This window comes from Diaphorina citri, unplaced genomic scaffold (assembly GCF_000475195.1).
Source record: "Diaphorina citri unplaced genomic scaffold, Diaci psyllid genome assembly version 1.1 scaffold580, whole genome shotgun sequence".
Classification (NCBI taxonomy): Eukaryota; Metazoa; Arthropoda; class Insecta; order Hemiptera; family Psyllidae; genus Diaphorina; species Diaphorina citri.
The window spans coordinates 25,875-49,310 of NW_007378014.1; the positions used below are offsets into that span (position 1 = coordinate 25,875).

General features: G+C 39.3%; 2 protein-coding genes across 3 annotated transcripts in view; one reads left to right on the forward strand and one right to left on the reverse strand.

The window, feature by feature from the left end:
* Window positions 1-410: 410 nt before the first annotated feature.
* The window catches only part of LOC103510293, a 27,919-nt gene continuing 4,893 nt past the window's right edge, over window positions 411-23,436 (forward strand). The window contains exons 1-12 of the mRNA XM_026824382.1: window positions 411-723; window positions 946-1,039; window positions 10,343-10,549; window positions 10,646-11,015; window positions 12,154-12,307; window positions 13,748-13,853; window positions 15,212-15,463; window positions 15,879-16,024; window positions 16,518-16,630; window positions 17,053-17,265; window positions 17,852-18,125; window positions 18,495-18,547. Coding sequence (XP_026680183.1) covers window positions 545-723; window positions 946-1,039; window positions 10,343-10,549; window positions 10,646-11,015; window positions 12,154-12,307; window positions 13,748-13,853; window positions 15,212-15,463; window positions 15,879-16,024; window positions 16,518-16,630; window positions 17,053-17,265; window positions 17,852-18,125; window positions 18,495-18,547 — 2,161 coding nt within the window. The 5' untranslated portion in view covers window positions 411-544. The remainder of the gene's footprint in view (window positions 724-945; window positions 1,040-10,342; window positions 10,550-10,645; window positions 11,016-12,153; window positions 12,308-13,747; window positions 13,854-15,211; window positions 15,464-15,878; window positions 16,025-16,517; window positions 16,631-17,052; window positions 17,266-17,851; window positions 18,126-18,494; window positions 18,548-23,436) is intronic.
* On the reverse strand, window positions 5,549-8,311 carry LOC103510285 (protein transport protein Sec61 subunit alpha). 2 transcript variants are annotated; one of them, XM_008474937.3, is made up of 3 exons: window positions 7,587-8,311; window positions 6,533-6,963; window positions 5,549-6,371 (listed from the first exon to the last, which is right to left on the reverse strand). In XM_008474937.3, the coding sequence occupies exons 1-3, from the start codon at window positions 8,101-8,103 to the stop codon at window positions 5,886-5,888; spliced, it is 1,434 nt and encodes a 477-aa protein (XP_008473159.1). In that variant the 5' UTR covers window positions 8,104-8,311; the 3' UTR covers window positions 5,549-5,885. The 2 variants fall into 2 exon arrangements, with proteins under 2 accessions (XP_008473159.1, XP_026680174.1); XM_026824373.1 differs by having other exon boundaries at window positions 5,549-6,284; window positions 6,446-6,963.

Consider the following 23,436-nt stretch of genomic DNA (forward strand, 5'->3'; position numbering starts at 1 on the left):
TATATGTATGTACCTTCTCGCCTATGTTGAAAAATGAGTGTATATTCATTATCGTGTAGGTGCTGAACGCCTGTAGATACAGTGCCTGTTTAGTACACGGACTGACCCTACCGTATCTGTGATTAATTTCTGGAACACTTTTTTTTTAATCTCTGATTTATGTCGAAATTTGTGCACTTTTTTACTGTAATTTGTAAATTGGAAACAAATTAAATTTTATAAATACCTACCTTTTGCCAATGAAAAGAAATAAATTCAAATTAAAACGTTAAAAACGTTAATTATTATTGAATAATTTTTTTTACATTGCCTTAATAAGAAATAAATTCAAACTTTTCAAATAACTTCCAAAATAAATAACTTTTGTACTCTAAATGTACCTTACAGGTAAGACCTTCTATTTTTGTCATATCCCATAAAAAAAAAAAAATAAAAAATAAAAAAAAATAAATAAATAAATAAACCAAAGGTGCCTGTAAGACTTTTTATATCAAATCCCTTAATAAACCAGTTCAGTGTCAACTAGTTATAATTTATCACCAATATGGATTACTTTGAAACCCGTGACAACATCTTTGATTCGGATAATACATTCAGCAGTTCTGTGGTGAGGACCCAAGTCAATCGAAACACCCCCATGTATCAATTCTTCAAAGGTCTCAATGTATTCCTTACGGGAGCCTCCGGGTTTATGGGCAAAGTGTTCATTGAAAAGCTTTTGAGGTAAGTCACTAAAATGGCAATTTATTTTAATTTTTTCCCCCCTTCTCTCGATGAAGTCATAGTTTTACAAAGACACCTAATTTGATTAATTTCTAATGATTATTACAATACCACACACACCATCAGATTTAGATCGGAAGAGCGTCGTGTAGGGCAGCAGTCTAAACAATGTCTCGCATTGTATATTTATGGGTGTAACCAATACGTTTGATTCCGTTTCAGATGTTATCCAGAAGTGGGTGGTATCTATATTCTGCTGAGATCCAAGAAGAACAAAACTGTGCAGGAAAGACTTGCCGAGCAATTTAAAGACGAGGTTCGTAACAATCAGGATTTTATTGAACGAAGTGAGGTTTAAGTTTTAACTCAACGAGTTTTCCTTTGTCTGTATGTATTATTGTTTTACTAAATATTTCGAAGTTCCGTGACCGAGTGGTTATCACACTAGGCTTGCACGCAGGAGGTCCGGGTTCGATTCCCGGCGGGGCCGAGGTTTTTTTCGGCTCTGTGCTTGGAGTTCGAGGTGCACTCAGCCTCGTGAGGACAATTGAGTAGCTACTTTAATCGAGTAGCGACCAGTGGCGGCATTAACAGAGTAAAAAGAAAAATTATAGATATGACAGAAATAGTACAGGAGGCTCTTAGTAATGCTGTGATATCCACAAAAATTGTGAAGAAGCTCTCAGTTTCACCACAAATAAATCATGATTTAGATTTTTATTTCGGAAGTTTTGTCGAATCTTAATTGCAGTATCTACCGCAATAGCGTGGACATGCAATGTTTAAAGCGCTCGTCTGGTAGGATGAGAAGAACGAGTCATCTGGTGTGAACATCACACGACTTTCCTTATCCTATTGAATGATGCTTATTTCAGTGTTCTTTTACCCTAACTTTTACACTATCTCTAACCGTTTTGTCGCTATAGCTATAAACCGCCAAAATCGGTCGAAATCTGTCCAAAAGCGGTCAAAATACCGCCAAACGCAGCAACCATCTCAACTAAGGAAAGTAAAAAAGTCGTGTATTCGGGCAATATTTAACACCTTTTCCCTTAAATTAAGTAGGTAAACACCTATCTATTTAAATGATAAGTAGTTACATTAAGCGAGTTATATTATGTTTTAACTCTTTCTTTTACTCCTTAGTTAGATTATTCACCATAACTCTTGTAATGTTGGGCCACCCACTCACCATCGGACAGACGGACCTGATCAGGTGTACGTGTAAGGTCTACCTGATAGTGAGTCGCTTGCCTTAGTAACCCAGACCGTATAAGTGAGGCGTCAATCATCTTTTTGTTTGTATCACCAACCTCAGTGGTGTAGTGGTTAGCGCGATGGACTCTGGATCTGGAGGTTGGTGGTTCGAGTTCAAGTCAAGTTATGAAATTTAACGTAGTGTATTAAGCGGAGAAAGACACTTGTGACGGGCATTTATGCTCAACACAATTAAAATTCCTTTTTCCCTTTTTACTTGTGTCAAAAATAACGTCACTTTTACGTAGTCTAATGTATTTCCAAATCAACCAGTCCCTCCTATTCTTTGTGTGTAAACTTCTTTGTAATTTATTTCTTGTAACTTTTCACTGTAAAGATGTTTTGTAAATACTTAAGTTTACTGTAAGATTATGTGAATATCTGAGTTCCCTGTAAGATTTTGTAAATAGCCTGCCTCGGTGGTGTAGTGGTCAAGACGCTCGCCTGGTAATCAGGAGGGCGTGGGTTCAATACCGCGGCCCAGGCGGGGGTTTTTATATTCCAAGGATACAAATCCAAGCCTCGGCTGCGATCGAACCAACGCCCTCCTGTTTACCAGGCGAGCGTCTTGACCACTACGCCACCGAGGCAGAAAATACGGCCAAAGTATTGAACTTTTCCCCTTAATTATTTTGCCTTGGAATCCTTAGATCAATATTTCTTCGACTTGCCCACCCATGTAGGCTATGGCAAATGAAGTTTAGTTCCCCTCCTCCCTCTCTAGATTATTATCAATCTTAACTATTTATTGACTGTGATATTAGAATTGATTTTTTTTTTTCTAATTTATTATTATTCAAATTATAGCAATAAACAATTATTTTTATTGTTCTTACTCTTAGTGGTTTTTATTTTTAGTCAATTTCCTCCCATGACACTGAATTAGGTCATTACACTTTTTTTAGGTATATTCGTCACCCACATGTGTGAAGTTGAAGCCTTAACCAAGTATATCTACCAAGTTGAATGGTATCCTGGTCATAATATAGCAAATCGGACCGTTAGTTCCGAGCTTGAGGCCTTAGAACCGCGTGACCATTACAAGTTGCAAGCAAAACATAACAACAACTATAACCAAGGATGATGATGATGTTGATGATAACTAGCAAGTAGCAAGAAATCCTGAGCACTGTCAAGGATGTAGGACACAATAGTACTGAGAATTTTACCGAGGCATAGTTGTTGCTAGAACTGTTGTTATGGGACTTATAGGTATACTCAGTGAACTTGCAAATTGTCTGCATGATGTCCTATTTGTCACACTTTACATCTTATAGATCGGGACTAACAAATCTAACAATATGGTAAGCTCTTAGAAAGTGGGGGAGGAGGTGAAAGGAAGGCTGAGTGGAATAAATAATAGAAGAAAATTTGACATCTCCACTATTTTCCACTAAGGATAAGAATACACAGTCCTTGTGATGTTGATCTCAGACCCAAGTATCCAGGCCAGTGTTGACAGATAGGTTATATAGGATTACCGTACAATTTTGTCGAAATTACAGTACCTACGTAGGTATATTTTCGTATGCCAAATTTTGATAACCGTACACACTAATTACCAGTTTAGCAATATAGGTATGTATTCCTTATTTGAAGAATGAATTTACCATCTGTAGAATTGCTGACAACAATCAAGCAAAGAAAAACCAGGTATGCGGGGCACATCATCCGTGGATCAAGTGGCACTCTCTTGGCAAAAATCATAGAAGGGAAGGTAGAAGGAACAAGGGACAGAGGAAGACAGAGAAGAAAGTGGATAGACAACATCATTGAATGGACCAAGACAACAACCTATGAGAACTGCAAGAGAATGGCACAAGATAGAGAAGCATGGAGACAACAAGTTTGGAGGATAATATAGCAACCTTCTGAATAGAAGACGCTACCATGATGATGATGATGATGATGTACAATTTAACAATGTACTAAATTGAGACTTGGAATTGAAAAGAAAAACACTAGGAAATTACATTAGAATTTAATAAATATAGACGTATATATTTATTAAAATTAAATAAATACTACCAAGTAAAAATATTTACAAAAAGATCATTGAAAGGAACGAAAAACAGGTTATTCATCCATTCAATTAATAAGTTCTAACAAAAAAAGTCGTCCTTACAAAATAACAATCATATAACTTGATGATGACCTTTCTCCAGAGAGAAAATGGGTGATATTAAATTTTAACAGGAAAAGGTTATGGCTTCATCTTCCTACTAAAAAAAAAAAAAAAAGAGCAGGGCTACCAAGTTATACAAATAATTTTGAAATACCTATTGCCTATCTCAAATGCAAGATGTACCTACTGAAAATACATTGTGTTTGAATACATCATATAATATCAGAATTTGGCTGCCTCCTTACAGAACAGATGGCTATCTAGAGTAGTTTACATTCAATTTTTCCTATATCAAACATTCTCTCAAACATACACCTATCCATGTTTAATCTCAAACAAAATTAATTTCAAACTCTCATTCGCCTGTAGGTTCTTATGAGATAATCTCGTTCTTATAATATAAGATACTTTGTAAAAGCATTACCTACTCGGTTTGTTTCATTCAGATCATTTTTTAGATTGGGAGGAAAATAATGGGAATTTGGATGAAAACATACACAGACATGATCTAAGAAAATAGTAGACTTAACTAAGAAGAGAAATATTTACAGGAACATACACTCGGATGCAATGTGGTATGTCAATGAGAAATATTGCAAACTGTACAACGTGTTGGTAAGAATGTCACAATCATGTTCTCGGCTCTAGACTTAACTAAGAAGAGAAATATTTACAGGAACATACACTCGGATGCAATGTGGTATGTCAATGAGAAATATTGCAAACTGTACAATGTGTTGGTAAGAATGTCACAATCATGTTCTCGGCTCTAGTGGATAGACAACATCATTGAATGGACCAAGACAACAACCTATGAGAACTGCAAGAGAATGGCACAAGATAGAGAAGCATGGAGACAACAAGTTTGGAGGATAATATAGCAACCTTCTGAATAGAAGACGCTACCATGATGATGATGATGATGATGTACAATTTAACAATGTACTAAATTGAGACTTGGAATTGAAAAGAAAAACACTAGGAAATTACATTAGAATTTAATAAATATAGACGTATATATTTATTAAAATTAAATAAATACTACCAAGTAAAAATATTTACAAAAAGATCATTGAAAGGAACGAAAACACAGGTTATTCATCCATTCAATTAAGTAATTCTAACAAAAAAGTCATCCTTACAAAATAATATAACTTGATGATGACCTTTCTCCAGAGAGAAAATGGGTGATGTAAATAAATTTTTAAAAGAAAAAATTTTGGGTTTCGTTTTCCAAAAAAAAAAAAAAAAAAAAAAGAGCAGGGCTACCAAGTTATACAACTAATTTTGAAATACCTATTACCTATCTCAAATGTAAGATGTACCTGAAAATACATTGTGTTTGAATACATCATATAATATCAGAATTTGGCTGCCTCCTACAGAACAGATGGCTATCTAGAGTAGTTTACATTCAATTTTTCCTATAAATATATCAAACATTCTCTCAAACATACACCTATCCATGTTTAACCTCAAACAAAATAAATTTCAAACTATTATTCACCTGTAGGTCCTTATGAGATAATACTTTGTAAAAGCATTACCTACCTGGTTTGTTTCATTCAGATGATTTTTTAGATTGGGAGGAAAATAATGGGAATTGGGATGAAAACATACACAGACATGATCTAAGAAAATAGTAGACTTAACTAAGAAGAGAAATATTTACAGGAACATACACTCGGATTCAATGTGGTATGTCAATGAGAAATATTGCAAACTGTACAATGTGTTGGTAAGAATGTCACAATCATGTTCTCGGCTTAACATTCTTCACTTAGAACAACAAAGTTCCCATGCCTCCCATCTCACTCTGTTCTTTGACAAAGATCTCAAAGTACTGGTAGATGATAGTGACAGCAAGTAGAATACCAGTACCCGAACCAATGGCACCCATGAAGTCAGCGAGTACTGATAGAGCTCCAATACATAGACCACCAAATGCAGCTGCAGTGGGGATGTATCGGTTGAGCTCGTGAATCATGGATTGTTCTCGGTGACCTCTCATCACCATCTGTTGTTCTTTCAACTGCTTGGCAACATCCTTAGCAGAGGAGCCAGACACTTCAATCCAAGTCTTGGAGAAGAATGCACAACTTCCTAACATGAAGACAATGTACAGGATAGCATGGATTGGATCTTCCAGGATGTGTCCCAAGTTCTCGGGTGGGGACAGATAGTAGCAGAGACCACCAATAGGATAAGCACGTGCTGGGCCACCACCACCAACATCAGCCCACTCTCCAAGTAAGTTGACAAAGATGTTCCCATGGAACTTGACAGCAAGCATCTGGGATATGACATACAAGTTGGAGCCAAGTTCTCGGGTGGGGACAGATAGTAGCAGAGACCACCAATAGGATAAGCACGTGCTGGGCCACCACCACCAACATCAGCCCATTCTCCAAGTAAGTTGACAAAGATGTTCCCATGGAACTTGACAGCAAGCATCTGGGATATGACATACAAGTTGGATACAAGGGCAGACTGTAGAATGATAGGGATGTTGGATGTGTAGAACAGTTTGATGGGGTAGCTGCTATATTGACCTCTGTAGCGAGCAGATTTGATTGGCAGATCCACTCTGAATCCTTGGAAGTAAATCACTATAGCAAACACAAGAACAGTTGCTAGCAAGTTCATCAGGTTGGGCAGGTTCTGTCGGTAGAAAGCTTCTCTCAGGGCTCTGACTTTGTCTTGACGGGTGGCCAACAGATGGAACAAAGCAATGACAGCTCCTTCAAACTCGGTACCTCTTCCAGTGTTGACAGTGGCAGGACTAAATGCTTTCCATACAATGGTCTCACAGATGTTGGTGGCAATGAACAGGGAAATTCCTGATCCTAGACCATAGCCTTTCTGCTCGTCGTCAGGCACCCCGGCTGAGAAACATTCAACCGGGGCAAGTGTTTCGTCTGATAAACAGGTAAGAGATTACTTCATAAGCCCCGTTTCCACTTGTTCTGATTCCACTTTCATCCAATTTTTTCTGAATGTCCTGTAGGCAATGTAATTTAAATGAAAGTGTTCCCACTACACACGACACGATTTTTTTTCCAAACGACAAGTAGGAACGGACCTTTAGAGGTTGTTCCATTGAGTAAAAATGCGCCTAGTTAGCTTGGAAGGGAGCACAGCAGTCTTGTAAGCGCTAGGTCGCTGATTCGGTTCCCGTTCAAGGCAACCTTTTATCTAAACAGGTAAGATTCTCTTTCAAAACGGTTCGGACGATAAGACCTCCTTTGTTAAGCTATGTCCACACATAATCGACGCTGTTGATCACCTCGACGGTGCGCGTCGACTGAAACCGTACACTGCCTCGACAAAATAGATTCACCTCGTCGGTCGACGGCGTCGACAATGTGGACATAGCTTTACTGTTGCCTCTGTCAAACCCTAAAAAAAGTAGTGCCGTGAATTTGTTTTAGGATTATTTATTTCATTTTAGAAATTATTTATTTTTTTATTTCATTTCAGCCTTTCTGTAGAAGTTCATCAAGCAGTAGAACAATCAATCCAGCAACAAACAGTTGAATGATGATGAGTAAGCAAACACCAGCTCCGATCTCTGACGGGTCACCATACATGCCTGTCATGACGTAGACAATGGCTTGCCCCACTGTTATCACCATACCAAATAGTTTCTGTGCACCATTGAACAGTGCTCTGTCCTTGGGCGTATCTCCTACTTCTATCAGCTTAGCACCTGCTAGGAGCTGCATGATCAGACCAGATGTTACAATAGGTGATATTCCAAGCTCCATGAGAGTACCTCTGTTAGATGCAAGAATTACACGAATCCAGTAGAAGGGATCTGCGGAATCAGATGACATGATTCCGAACAGAGGAATTTGACAACATACTAAGAAGATGAACAGGGTGATGGCAGTCCATAGTACTTTCTCTCGGAATTGGATCTTCCTCCCTTCAGGTTTGGCTATTTCAGGTAGAATACTACAAAACGGTTTGATAACTTCGAGGAATTTGATCCCCATTTTGAATCACAATAAAAATCTAAAACTTAACACTAAAATAATCGAAACAAATTAACGGGACACCAGAATAAAACACTTTTCTTGTGGACTGTTCCACTTAACAACCGTTTGTGATAAAACAACCTAACTGTTTCTGTGAAATCAGACCGAAGAAAAAATTCCACGTTACACTTCTCACTGCTAGGTTGTCCAAATTCCAAATGACAGAAAACGTAAACAGTTGGGACAACGCGTCCAATCAAAATCCAACCATTCGCCTATCCAAAGAGGTTTCGTACAGAAATTTGCGTTCAGCATGAGATAGGAGGGAGAAAGTGAGGGATTTTTATACGTCCTTATCAGAAAAACGTAGGGTGTGTAAAAAGTTAAGGAGCAGTGAAGATTATTTCGTCTTCTAATAAATATTTTATCCGTTCCCAATTGTATGACTTATGAGTTTCCTCCAATTTTTTCCCGAATGTCCTGTAGGCAATGTAATTTAAATGAGTGTGCCAGCCTGTATAGCTTGGTTGGTAGTGCGTCTGCCTAGTAAGCACTATGCTGTTGGTTCGATTCCCGCCCGGGGCGGATTTTATCCTGAATGGATAAGGTCCGGAACGGCTGGCTTTCTCCTATCCTGACCTCCGTTCTCTTTGATTTCGGGGCAATAATTATCGAACTTCTTGAAAAATAATTACTGCCTACCCATATGAATCCTAAAATAATAAATAATTTAATTAAGAAAATTACCTAATGTAGGTACCTACTTATTTTGAAGTGGTAAGGCCCAGCCCGAATCAAATTTTTCCAGACAACCGGTTCTGTAAAAAAACCCTCCACGATCAATCTTTTCCTTTCTCACTCACGACGCATTTTTACGAAACCTCTTTGGAATTTTGATAAAAATAAACAAAACTTTCCATTTCGCCTCCACTCTCCACTTCCAATCAACTGGAGGAGATGAAATAAAAGTGTCTGGATGTGTATAATCACCTCCACTTGCATTTTATTTCCTTAAAAAGTTTTGTATTGTTCTGTGTGCTTGTTCTCGGTTGTCTAATCCCCGTTGGACCTAAATTTCTTGAATGTACGTCTTCTGATATGGCTCACTATTGCCTTTAATTGCTTCTGAGTTCTGAGATTTGACAGAGAAGAGATAGGCCACTCTAATTTCCCTAAGTGCGTAGTGAAATACAAAAGCTTCATGAGTAATCGCTTTTAGCGTCAAGCTATCAAATTACCTATTTCTGTTCAGATTATCTTATGGAACTCAATGTTTGAGGATCACTTCATACTTTGGTAGTGATTCCATAGAGAGGAAAATGGAGGTGAACAGTACTCCAATGTTATCAGCCTTTTTTGAAGGATTTCCAATTATTGTTCTGAACAAGAAGGCCTTATCAAAATGTAGGATGTCCATGGAATTCCTAATGGAGATTTGAGATTATTATATAAATGAAAATGGCATATTCGGTAAGTATGTACCTAACTGTATTCTCATTTTGGCAAGTGGTAGATATTTCTCCATTACTGAAAAAAAATTGGAAATTAAAGAGATCATATTATATTTATTTTGGTCCCTTGATCAAGCAACCCATTGAAGACCCCCTGGATTTCTCCAATAGGCAGGTACCTGAAAAAATTCAATTTATACCTAGGAGTAGCATAAGTAGGTACCTATTTAAAGTACCTAGGTATTGAAATTAGAAAAATTGTTGACTAGAGCTTTAAAAGGCCACAAGCGTCTAATGTAGCAGTTGTTTCATTGCTACGAAATAAAAACGGCGGTGGAACACTCATCTTTAAAACCAAATAACAAATAACAATCCAACATATTTCAATATTGTAATCATTCTATTCTACTCCATTCTTCACAGGTAAAATCTTCCTCATCCTCCTCCTCATCCGCCCCGGGCGGGAATCGAACCCGCGGCCTAGCGCTTACAAGGCAGACGCACTACCAACTAAGCTAACTAGGCTGGCAACACTCATCTTTAAAACCAAATAACAAAAATAACAAATAACAATCCAACATATTTCAATATTGTAATCATTCTATTCTATTCCATTCTTCACAGGTAAAATCTTCCTCGTCCTCCTCCTCCAGGCCACATGCGTCTAATGTAGCAGTTGTTTCATTGCTACGAAATAAAAACGGCGGTGGAACACTCATCTTTAAAACCAAATAACAAAAAATAACAAATAACAATCCAACATATTTCAATATTGTAATCATTCTATTCTACTCCATTCTTCACAGGTAAAATCTTCCTCGTCCTCCTCCTCAGCTCACCCCTCTCCTCACAAGAACAAAGACAAGGATTCCTCAGCCATCCCCTCCACCAGTACTAGCAGTTCCACCTCCAATCCAACCAACAGCTCCAGTAGTAAGAAAGACAAGAAGGATAAAGATCGCGATAAGGAGAAAGAGAAGGAGAAGAAGGACAAAGAAAAAGACAAATCGGCCGTAAGCAGTAAGGAGAAAGAGAAGGACAAAGTGTCGAGTAAAGAGAAAGAGAGAAAGGAGAGCAAACCGAAGGAAAGTTCAAGCGAGAAGGAGAAGAAAAAGGAGAAGAAGGATAAGAAGGAGAAGTCGCACAAACACAAGGATAAAGATCGGGAGAGAGACAAGGACGAGAAGAAAGAACAAAAGGAAAGCAAGTCGAGTAGTAAGATAGTCAGTAGTTCACATAATAGTAAGGAACCTGCCAGTGGTTCTCAACTGATCTCACATCCCCCGCCCCCCGCACCAACGCCCACACAGAAGTCACCGGTGAAAACGAAAGAGAAAGAGAAGGAAAAGGAGAGCAGCACAACCCATGACAAACACAGTAAACACAAACACAAGAAGAAAGATAAACACGGAGACAAAACAAACCCGAAGGAGAAAGATGCCAAGTCCAAAGAGAAAGAGTCGCACAAGAGTAGTGCTGGTCCTAAGTGCGTAGTGAAATACAAAAGCTTCATGAGTAATCGCTTTTAGCGTCAAGCTATCAAATTACCTATTTTTGTTCAGATTATCTCATGGAACTCAATGTTTAAGGATCACTTCATACTTTGGTAGTGATTCCATAGAGAGGAAAATGGAGGTGAACAGTACCAATTGTCGATTTGAAGACATGTCAGTTTTAATTGAAAGATATTGGACTTACGAATACAGGTCATAGAATACAGTGAGAGCCGCCAAATTATTTGGGTTAGGTATATTAAATAGTGTTTTCTTATTGTGATTACTCATTATGGATTTAAATAAATTTTAAATAATAGTTGTTTCTACACATTTAACTTTTTTTCTCCTTCGTACGTTTCTTTTAGTTCTCTCGAGTCTAGATCTAGTTACGGCCCTGAGAAAAATTGTGACTAGATTTGACCCGGGATCATTTCAATTTTCTGCATGTCAATTTGATCTTGATTCCTAAGTTCCTATAGAAAGTAATGAATTTTTTATTGCAAGGCCCTATAATTGTGGAAACAAAGGCAATTTCTCTGATAATGACTGGGGCCTGTTTCTTTCTCCTAATCATCATGAGATGAGGCCCCAGGGCTGAAATGTCTGAATATTTTGATCCACATTATGAGATAGATAAATCATTAGAAATAAGTAATAACTTACTTAAAGCACACATCGAGTTATGGTGCTTCCTCTAAGAGTAAAAATCGTTGATATAACATCTGTAAAATGTTATAGCTCCGGCCCTGGTTACTTATGTGACCTCAAATTGCGAACAAAGTAAATAGGTTGTGTTCCATGCTGCTATGTGGTACATTTTTAAATCTAATTACCCAGTTTCCTCCCTTTTTTTTACAAAGGGCCGCAATCAGAGTTTAAACTCGGTTTAAGTTTAACTCTCGTATTAAACAATCTGACTGGTTGAAATTTTTAAAATCAACCTGTCAGTTCGTGTTCCTAAGTTGAAAGGCTCTTGTTCCTAGTTCCTAGCAATAATAAGTTGAAAGGCTCTTGTTCCTAGTAATAATAAGTTGAAAGGCTCTTGTTCCTAGTTCCTAGCAATAATAAGTTGAAAGGCTCTTGTTCCTAGTAATAATAAGTTGAAAGGCTCTTGTTCCTAGTTCGCCCCACTAGGGGGGCTACTCGGGGAACCAGAATTGGCGGGCGAGGCAGTCGCTCCCGCGGTCTGTTTGGTTGGCGGTGTTTTAGACGAGTAGATGCTGAGTGTGCGAGGGTGAAGAGATATATGATTAACAGAAGTGTATTAACAGAAGTGTAAGGTCGCGGGTTCGATTCCCACTCGGGGCGAACTTTATTTTTATTTTTTTAAAGAGTTTTTGACAGAGGGAACTGTAACTGCTATGGTCTTATCGTCCCGAAATTGAAGAGAGAAGGAAGACAGGATAGGAGAAAGCCAGCCGTTCCGAGAACGAACATTATCCCATCAGGATAAAATCCGCCCCGGGCGGGAATCGAACCCGCGGCCTAGCGCTTACAAGGCAGACACACTACCAACTAAGCTAACTAGGCTGGCTATTTTTAATTTATTTTATTCTTTGAGAATTTTATTTTAATTTTTAGGTAGACATAAATAATGTATACTTTGGCCTAGCATCAGAATGTGACATCTATGCGACAATTTTGAGTTAAGTTTCTCCCAGTAGAAATTTGCAGTTTATTGAATTACAGAAACTAGGTCGCGGGATCAATTAAAGCCTGGGGTGGACTTTACCCTAGACTAAAAATATTTTTTACTTGTTTTTTGTCATAATTTTTGCGAAGCGCAAATTGATTCTTTTTTCTTCGAAACAGCAGCCTCAGTATAAAGAATAATGACTTACCGATTATAATTGTCCTTCTGGGCGTATGTCTTGCACCATTGACTGACTGGATTCTTGGTGCCATCTGTGCAAACAAATGGAATATAGAGGGATTAAATCATATGTTAAATCAGAAATTCTTAGTGGTAAAGCAGAGAGCTTCTTCACAACTGCTTTTTTTTTTAAGAGGTGGGAAAATCTTAGAAAGACCCCCAAAATCAAAAGCCAAACCTTTGATATGGGGAGTGTGGGATTTCTGTCTCGATACTAGTGAACCCTACCCACTAAAAACCCAACCTCTCCCTCACAACCTTAGGGCCCCGGGATCAAGGTTTTTTTGCTCAAGCTTTAAGAGTGCTTTAAAAGGGACAATGATTGAAAATATGGTGCTTTATGCTGGATTTTAGTTGTACTTCTTGGCATGTAGTCCCGCAACTGGATGGGTCACCCACTCGGACACCAATCATCCATAGCGTTGCACTTCAGTGATCCATCATTGGTGCATTCAGTGAGCTATTGCCGCTGTCTTATGACAGTATCCCAAGCCAGTCTCGATAAGTAGGTATAAGAGTACCTAAAATATTCCAACTATGGTATTTCTCCCGTAACCTTTGATATGGGGAGTGTGGGATTTCTGTCTCGATACTAGTGAGCCCTACCCACTAAAAACCCAACCTCTCCCTCACAACCTTAGGCAGATTTATTATTAGAGGTTTAACCGGGAACTGTAACAACGGAGGTTTTATCGTCCTGAAATCAAAATCAAAGAAGATTAAGATTAATGGGAGAAGAAGGACAGGATAGGAGAAAGTCAGCCGCTCCGAGAACGAACTTTACCCCAGCAGTCTAAACAATGTCTCGCATTGTATATTTATGGGTGTAACCAATACGTTTGATTCCGTTTCAGATGTTATCCAGAAGTGGGTGGTATCTATATTCTGCTGAGATCCAAGAAGAACAAAACTGTGCAGGAAAGACTTGCCGAGCAATTTAAAGACGAGGTTCGTAACAATCAGGATTTTATTGAACGAAGTGAGGTTTAAGTTTTAACTCAACGAGTTTTCCTTTGTCTGTATGTATTATTGTTTTACTAAATATTTCGAAGTTCCGTGACCGAGTGGTTATCACACTAGGCTTGCACGCAGGAGGTCCGGGTTCGATTCCCGGCGGGGCCGAGGTTTTTTTCGGCTCTGTGCTTGGAGTTCGAGGTGCACTCAGCCTCGTGAGGACAATTGAGTAGCTACTTTAATCGAGTAGCGACCAGTGGCGGCATTAACAGAGTAAAAAGAAAAATTATAGATATGACAGAAATAGTACAGGAGGCTCTTAGTAATGCTGTGATATCCACAAAAATTGTGAAGAAGCTCTCAGTGTCACCACAAATAAATCATGATTTAGATTTTAGATATTTAGATTTTTATTTCGGAAGTTTTGTCGAATCTTAATTGCAGTACCGCAATAGCGTGGACATGCAATGTTTAAAGCGCTCGTCTGGTAGGATGAGAATAACGAGTCCATTGACCCACAAAAGTTCGAGCAGTATCAAAGCAGGCCACTTGATCATAATCGTAAATGATAGTCGCCTTTGATCGTAACATAACGCATTAAACTACATGAGGATTCATAGGAAGTCATTTGCAATGTACATGAGCAATGAACCTCAAATCACACAGTCAGTTTATCCGAATACGATTGGAAATTTGCATAATATTAGGTGCGTGCAAGCTTTTGACAATGAACTCGTACAGTGTAGTTTTCTCATTAGTATTATAACCTAGTAGCTAGTGCACGTGGCTTTGTAATGAGGAAAAAATGCTTATAATTTTGGGCGCATTGTAATTTGTAGTGGTCAAAAGGCTTGCGATAGGTTCGTATCCCAACCGAGGCAAAGAATTGTTCTGCTCAGCTACGCTCTGAAAACAACCCTTTTTTTGCAAGATATTTGATAGAGGGAACCGTAACTGCTAAAGGTCCTATCGTCGCGAAATCGAAGAGAAAAGGAAGACAGGATAGAAGACAGGCAGCCGCTCCGAAAATGAACCTTATCCGTATAGGATAAATCCACCCCGGGAGGGAATCAAACCCACGACCTAGCGCTTACAAGGCAGAACTTGGCTACCATTCAAGCTGCAAAACTTGGCTGGCTAACCCATTCTTCCTCAGTGCAATAGTCCTAAACGAAAATTGATGCGGCACACAAGGGATCAAGAAGAGACCGCCTTAACATAATAATATTAATTATTATTATCATCATTCTTTAATAATAATTAATATTATCATATCAATAATTAATATTATAATTAATGCTATAATAAAAATAATAATAATAATAATAATTATTATCATTCTTTCTTCTCAGTTGTTCGATCGCCTCAAAAACGAACAGGCGGATATCCTTCAGCGCAAAGTTCACATCATCTCCGGAGACATAAGTCAGCCCAGTTTAGGGATCAGCTCACACGATCAGCAGTTCATTCAGCATCACATCCACGTTATTATACATGCTGCAGCATCGCTGAGGTTTGATGAGCTGATTCAGGACGCGTTCACACTCAATATTCAAGCGACGCGGGAACTGTTGGATCTGGCCACAAGATGCTCGCAGCTCAAAGTAAGTGATTTGGAGGAAATTTAAGAGGCGATCCTCAGGTTTTGGGCTGGTTGAGGGCTAGGATAAGAAGTGTAGAATGCGAAGATGGAGCCGGAATATTGAGAAGTAAGTCGTTTCAAATAATAGTAGGAAAAAATGGGGGTTTTATTTCAATAAAGGTAGCTACCTGCCTTGGTGGCGTAGTGGTCAAGACGCTCGCCTGATAAGCAGGATCGATCCCAGCCGAGGCATGGAATTTTATCCTCATGTATTTGAGAATTTGACCACATAATAATGGAGCTCTAAGGGTTAGGTGGTAGAGAACGCCTCCGGCGTGGCGTTAACCTTGCCTAGTGTTTAGCTTCCACTCAAGAGTCTATTATTATAACCCGAAATTTTATTCCCAATTTTTTCATTTTAATCCCTTTTTCCACAGGCCATCCTTCACGTATCCACTCTGTATACGCATAGTTATCGTGAAGATATACAGGAGGAGTTTTATCCCCCTCTATTCTCATATGAAGATCTCGCTCATGTCATGCAAACCACCAACCAGGAAGAACTGGAAATTCTATCATCCATGTGAGTTTTGTTTGAGGATTGACATCACTGTACATTGTACAACAGCTAAAGTCTTTAGTTCCGGGGAATTTATCTTACATTCGGCGACCAGCTATTCAGATGGCCACCCATCCGGATAAAGTCAAACTTCGATAATATGAGCAATCTCCGTGGCCGACTGGGTATTACAATAGGCTTGCACGCCTTAGGTTCCTGGCGGGGGAGAAGTTTTTTCGGTTCTGTTCTTGGAGTTCGGGGTGCACTCAGCCTCGTGAGGACAACTGAGTAGCTACTTTAATCGAGTAGCGACCAGTGGACCTGGTAATGCAGTGTAAAAAGATTGATGATGCGAGTAAATGATAGTGTGATACCCACAAAAGTTGTGAAGAAGCTCTCTGCTTTGCCATAAAGAATTTATGATTTGATTTGAAAGTTGACCAATATGGTGGGTTTTTGTAGGTACTTCATTCCTCATTATCTCGTTGAAATAAATAGTCTTCATTTGCTCTTCCAGGTTGTTTGGTGGTATCTACAACAACTCCTATTCATTTACAAAGGCCATTGGGGAATCCGTGGTTGAGAAGTACTTGTATAAACTACCCCTAGCAATGGTTCGACCCTCGATCGGTGAGTTATTCTGTTACAAAATTTAAACGAGGAGGAGGGGACTCTTATTTTTTGAAAAGGTTTGAAAGAGGGAATTGTAACAACGGAGGTCTTAGTTATTTTCTTCAAAATCGAAAGAGGATAGGATAGAAGAAAGCAAGGCGTACCGAGAACCTTATCCGATTACGATAAAGTTCCCTCAGGCCGGGAATCAAAGCCGGGATCCAGCGCTTCCAAGCTAATTTAAACTGGCAAAAACTTATTTAATGTTAGCTGTTACCCGTAGCATAATGGAATATTTTGTTCTATTGGAATGTTCCCTGCTGGTTTTATCAAATATCTCATACTAGATATTAGTGTTTTATTTAGAATGTCGAATTAGTACATGTAGTCCCTTTATCTCTGGTTTTCCATGACTCATATGCCTGGTTTTCTAATTTCAGTGGTATCCACATGGAAGGAACCTATAGTGGGCTGGTCTAACAACCTATACGGGCCTGGAGGCGCGGCAGCCGGGGCAGCACTTGGCCTCATCCATACGTTCTATGCGAAGCACGATAAGAAGTGTGACCTCATCCCTGTGGACGTGGCTACCAATATGATGCTGGGGGTGGTGTGGAAGACCGCGCTGGATCATGGACATGTAGCCCCACCAGGTCAGATAACACTCATAACACTGCATTAGATTCACTAGCTAACCTTGTAGGGGGAGCCGGGACCGGGTGGGGGGTGAGGGGGGGGGGAGTAAACAGAGAGTAGACTAGTGTCTAGCTGTGGTACTATAAATAGGGATCAGGATCAGAGCATCCAAAACGCTAACTCTGCCTGGCTAGCTGGAAAGCTACAAAAGAGTTTATCATGCTTCAAAGGGGGGAAAAAAACACTAGAGAACCATCAACCCCCTCGGGGCAGACTGCAGAACAACAACAACTTAGTTAGTTCGCAAGTAGCCGTCCATCTTATAAGCGCTAGGCGCGCGGGTTCGATTCCAGCTCGGGGAGAAAAGGGATAACAGGATAGAAAGGAGGCCAGCCGTTCTGAGATCAGAACATTATCCGGTTCAGGGCAAAATCCCGCCGCTGGGGCGGGAATCGAACCCGCGAACCTAGCACTTACAAGACAGACGCGGCCTACCCTTTTCAAGCTAAACTAGCTGGCCAAGGCGGGCAAAATTGCCTTAGAGCCTTTTTCTTTTTTGGCAAAAAAAAAAAAAAAAAAAAAAATCAATTTTATTTATTTCAGCCAGTTTAGTGGCTCCCATCCCGCGCACTGACCCTCCCGTGTACAATCTCTCCATCTCTTCCTCCTATCCAATCACCTGGCTAGAATACATGAACAGCGTCCAAGCTGCAGGCAAGTGTGATGAGCAATACATAGCTTCTGTGCTGGCCATATGGACTTATACGTTCTGTATGGAGCAGAACCAGTTCATGTACTTGCTGAGGGTGTGGTTCCTGCATATGATACCGGGGATGATTATGGATACGGTGCTGCGGTGTTTGAACAAACCGCCTCGGTGAGTAGACAACAAACATATCTACTGAAATAAGTTACACAAAAAACTTCATCTAAGCTGGAAGAAGACCAATTTTATTATAAGCAGATAGCAGAAGACCACCATGTTATACCTTTTTCGGTGGAACGCTCGGGCCTTGGTCTGACGATGCGAAGGCGTTCATGAAAGACAGAGGTCAAGTCAAGTTTTGAAATTTGGCCTAGTGTGCTAACTAGGAAATCACACTGTTAAAATTCCTTTTGTTAGTAAAATTTCATTTCATTCCCAGCATATAGGGAAAATAAATAAAAAGGCGAAAAGATATCAAGTCTGATATGACTTTATTTTGTAGAAGAGTGTTGTTTCACACATGTCTTTAATCCCTAACAGATTGATGAAAATCTACGCCAAAATTACTATATTGTACTTACTTGTATTCTCACGCGGATAGTGACAACTATATGTAGGCCGGTTGTACCTTGGACTTGCGAGGACAATACCAGTAGCCCAGTATGGTGAGGGAGCCGAAAAATAGAACTATAGGCACAACCAGGGCCAGGATAAGATACCTGCATGGAACACGAAAAATACACAAATTAAAACTGTACGTCTCACTAGAAAGAAAAGATCTTTTTGAAAAGAAAAGAAAAGATCTTTTTAAAAAACTGAACTGGCCATAGTTTCGGAACCGCTTCAGAACATAAGGGGCTTTTTTTTTAAGAGGTTTGATAGAGGGAACTGTAACTAAGATCTTATCGTCCCGAAAGCAAAGCGAGAAGGAAGACAGGATAGGAGAAAGCTAGCCGTTCCGAGAACGAACATTATCCGTTCAGGATAAAATCCGCCCCGGGTGGGAATCGGACCCGCGTCCTAGCTCTTACAAGGCAGACACGCTACGAACTAAGCTAGCTAAGCCGGAAAAAAAAATGTCGGGACCGGGTGGGGGGTGAGGGGGGGGGGAGTAAACAGAGAGTAGACTAGTGTCTAGCTGTGGTACTATAAATAGGGATCAGAGCATCCAAACGCTAACTTGCCTGGCTAGCTGGAAGCTACAAAGAGTTTATCATGCTTCAAAGGGGGGAAAAAAACACTAGAGACCATCAACCCCCCTCGGTGCAGACTGCAGAACAACAACAACTTAGTTAGTTCGGCAAGTAGCGCGTCCATCTTATAAGCGCTAGGGCGCGGGTTCGATTCCAGCTCGGGGAGAGAAGGGAAACAGGATAGAAGGAGGTTTTTCTTTCTTCCACGTGAGAAATACTATCAGACAAGAAACAAGTACAAAGCGAAAAATTTCTGCATCGTCGCCATTTTGAAAAAAAAATGTAGGTATGACCAACGACATCTATTGGGGTAGAGAAAGTTATACAAGTTTGATTTTCTATTGATTTCTCATTCTAAACGTTTTTTTACCCACTTCAACAAGTTTTTGTCTTTTGTGGGGCCCAAAAGAGTTTTCAGACAGTTGAAAGCAATTTCTTAAAATAGAGAAAGCAATCTTTTGATCTCAGGTATCATAAGCATTGTAAAGTACACAAAATAAGTTTTTTTACTTCTGTGGGAAAGTAAGTCAAGCCTCTTTTAAATCTCGAAGAAAAAGACAAATTGAAGAAGAATAAAGGAGAAGTAAAACCCAGGATCCCATTTTTGAAGGAAACACTTACATAGTTTGATTAATCATTTCTTCAATGAAATTCTCTATTCTCTCTATCCTTCATATTTCCATCTGCCAGAGATCCCCAATAGATGTCGCGTTTTACCACACTACCTATGTAAAAGATCTAAGAGATATGCCCGCAAATACGCTACCTATTCACCTAACATGCATTGTTTGTTCTAAACGTAATTTTTGTGCAACTACTCGTAATGAAGCTGTGTCCACACTCAGTCGACGCCGTCAATCGACGCGGTCGACTGTGTGTGGACTCAGCTTAAGATTTCAAGCCTACTTGTGTAAGACTTTGATGTCAGTTTCACCATATAGGGTAGAAGGATGGGATTTTCACTATGTCCAGTTCTTGCGGTGTTTGGCACCTGAAAGAAATTTTCAGAAGAATGTGTTTAGGGATAGAGAGATTCCGCCCCGGGCGGAACCGAACCCACGACCTAGCACTTACAAGGCAGACACGCTACCTTCCAAGCTAACTAGGCTGGCGGGGTAAAGAGAACGGAGCTTTTCCGCTGACCAAGATTAAATGGACCAAAACCCTAAATCAAAGGTTTTCTAGAGTTTGAAAGTTATGATTTGAGGAAGGGTTTTGGAGCACTTCTTGACTTAGGTATATGTCCATACACAAAAAGACCACTCTGAAGGTGAGGTGTAGGGGCTGGTAGCCCTGAAGGTTGGGTTGGACTTACACAAATCTAGATACATGTCAAGATCTTGGTCTACTTATTAAAAGCATTTTATAATTTTTATAATGTCTTTAGTCCTATTTTTACTCACATCAGCTTAAGATTTCAAGCCTACTTGTGTAAGAATTTGATGTCAGTTTCACCATATAGGGTAGAAGGATGGGATTTTCACTATGTCCAGGTCTTGCGGTATTTGGCACCTGAAAGAAATTTTCAGAAAAATGTGTTTAGGGATAGATTCCGCCCCGGGCGGGAACCGAACCCACGACCTAGCACTTACAAGGCAGACACGCTACCTTCCAAGCTAACTAGGCTGGCGGGATAAAGAGAACGGAGCTTTTCCGCTGACCAAGATTAAATGGACCAAAACCCTAAATCAAAGCTTTTCTAGAGTTTGAAAGTTATGATTTCAGGAAGGGTTTTGGAGCACTTCTTGACTTAGGTATATGTCCATACACAAAAAGACCACTCTGAATCATAGGTGTAGGGGCTGGTAGCCCTGGAGATTGGGTTGGACTTACACAAATCTAGGTACATGTCAAGATCTTGGTCTACTTATTAAAGCTTTTTATAAATTTTATAATTTCTTTAGTCCTATTTTTACTCACATAATAGGCAGAATAAAGCTTGGGAAGAGGCGGGATGTTGCGGAGTTGTCTGCAGGCATATCTTGATGTTTCAGATTTAGGATGGCTCAGAGTGCTTTGTACTTGTATCTGAAATCAATGAAGAGTATTTTGTAGTACCTACTTGAAATCATCAAATAATATGTTGTATGTAGCTGAGTTTCGTCTCTTCCTCTTCCATCCCGTACTTGCTCTTCAGAATCTTGTTAATGGTGCTCGCCGAGGTGGATCTGCAATAAGAATGATGACAGTGGGAGATACTTCGTGTGGTGACTATCCTAACTATATGTACCAAAATGTTCCGAAATGTATGTATAACATAAAAGAACAGCATTATGTCTTTATCCATCTTGAAACTTGGCTGATGCATTAGCTCCACTTTACACTCAAAGTTGAGGCAATTCTTCTTAGAAATTATTTAAATTCTCTATGTAATATATTGTAATATTGTATACTTACTTGCTAAATGGTAGAGAATAAAGTAAGAAACGGCAGACAGAGGTTTTAAAACTGATTCGGCAACGATCTATCTAAATAAAATAATACTGACACAAATGAGATAATTTTATTGTTATGCACAGATTACCTAATGATACACTATCACAAAATCATACTTGTACAAGTTTCAGCTCAAATCACTACCTCGAAATATCTAATGTCGTTCTTTTGAATAAAATAATGCTTTATTTTAATGAAACAAAAGGAATTAGGGTCAACATTTTTGCATATTTTAGTGTTGAATAACTTTAGAAAGCTCTTTTTCTTTTAATGAAATAATCAATACGATTGTGCCATGTTTTTGAGTCACCCACAGAATATCACAACACGAAATAGGCACTGAAAACTAGTTGAAATTTTAAATACACAGTTAAATTAATCTTGTTTTAAAATAGAAAGTTAAAAATGGTTTACGAAATAGCCACTGAAAATTACTTGAAATTTTAAATACACAGTTAAATTAATCTTGTTTTAAAATAGAAAGTTAAAAATGGTTTATTTTTTCTAATTATTTTCCAAAGAAATCTGTCCCACTTGTACGTCACAGTGCAGATATGGGTTTCCAACACACGAAAGTTTTAGTCTGTGCTTTAGAGGATTGTGAGGGGAAAAGTTTACAAAAAATGCGACATGGAATATGCGCCCCTTGCCGTCTTCTGCCCTCTTCCGTACTAGAGGGCAGGTTTTGTCCGGGAATGGTATTGTGTCGGTCACTCACGCTCAGATTATCTGACAGACCGATGGAACGGGTGGCGGGAAAAGCTTACGACCGAGGTATCAGGCCGTCTGAGACCTAGGTCTGCAGCTTTTTCCGTCACACACGTTTATATTCCCTGAGCATGAGTGGCCGACATTACAGTTTTTGGTTTTGGTTCAAAATTTTGGGCCTTTTTTAGTTTCTCCTTTATGGGTGACTGAGTGACCAAGGGCCGTAGGCACAACGCAAAGTATATACTACCAGAACAATTTGTGCAGTTCTGTTGGTTAAGTCCGTATAAGCTTAAACCATCTTTTGGGGCTGTTTGCCTCTACACCTCAGCCTCAGAATGGGCTTTTCGTATACGAAGTACCCCATTTGAATTGCGATGTTGTAGATCAGTGGCGTAGCGTCCATGTAGGGCGTGTATGGCGGCCATACACTCGAAATTTCACTCAAATACCCTTAAATATTGACTTTAAATAATTAATGTATTTTTATTAGATAAATAAAAATTATTATCCCTTAAAATGGTTAAAAATCCCTTAAAATCCCTAAATCCCTTTTTATCCCAGCCAGACCCGAAAAATCCCCGAAAAGGATAAAAATCCCACTATGTCGGGATAAGACACAGTAAGAACACTGTAACGGGCACCTGACATCAGTGAACTCTCCTGACATCGCTACATGCATGAAAGGGTATTACTTGACCAACCACGTCTATTTTGGTATGGATTTGATGCGTGTTAATAGTGAGAATGTAAGTCGCCTTAAGAACGGAGAGCAACTACTGATGCTGAGATCTGAGATCTGCTTGACCTCCTTGGCTGAGATACTCTTTTGAATGTGTGAAGTATGTTTTGAATGTTTGAATCGTTCCGTTGATTTTTAGTCCGTCCTTCCTTTATTATTACAATAGTAATAAAAAGGTATAAGGGACGGACTATTGTATTCGCTTCGGTGTCTGTCACTCGCTCGCTCGCTCGGTCGGTCGGTCTGTCTGTCCCCATAGAAGGACTTATCCAAACCTGGTCGACCTATATATCAAATTAAAGGTCTTTTTACCAGGAACACGAAAATGGTGGTGCAAATTTTGTCCAGAAAACCATAAAGCCAAAAAACAAAAAAAAAAAAACTGTTTTTTGGGGGATTTTTT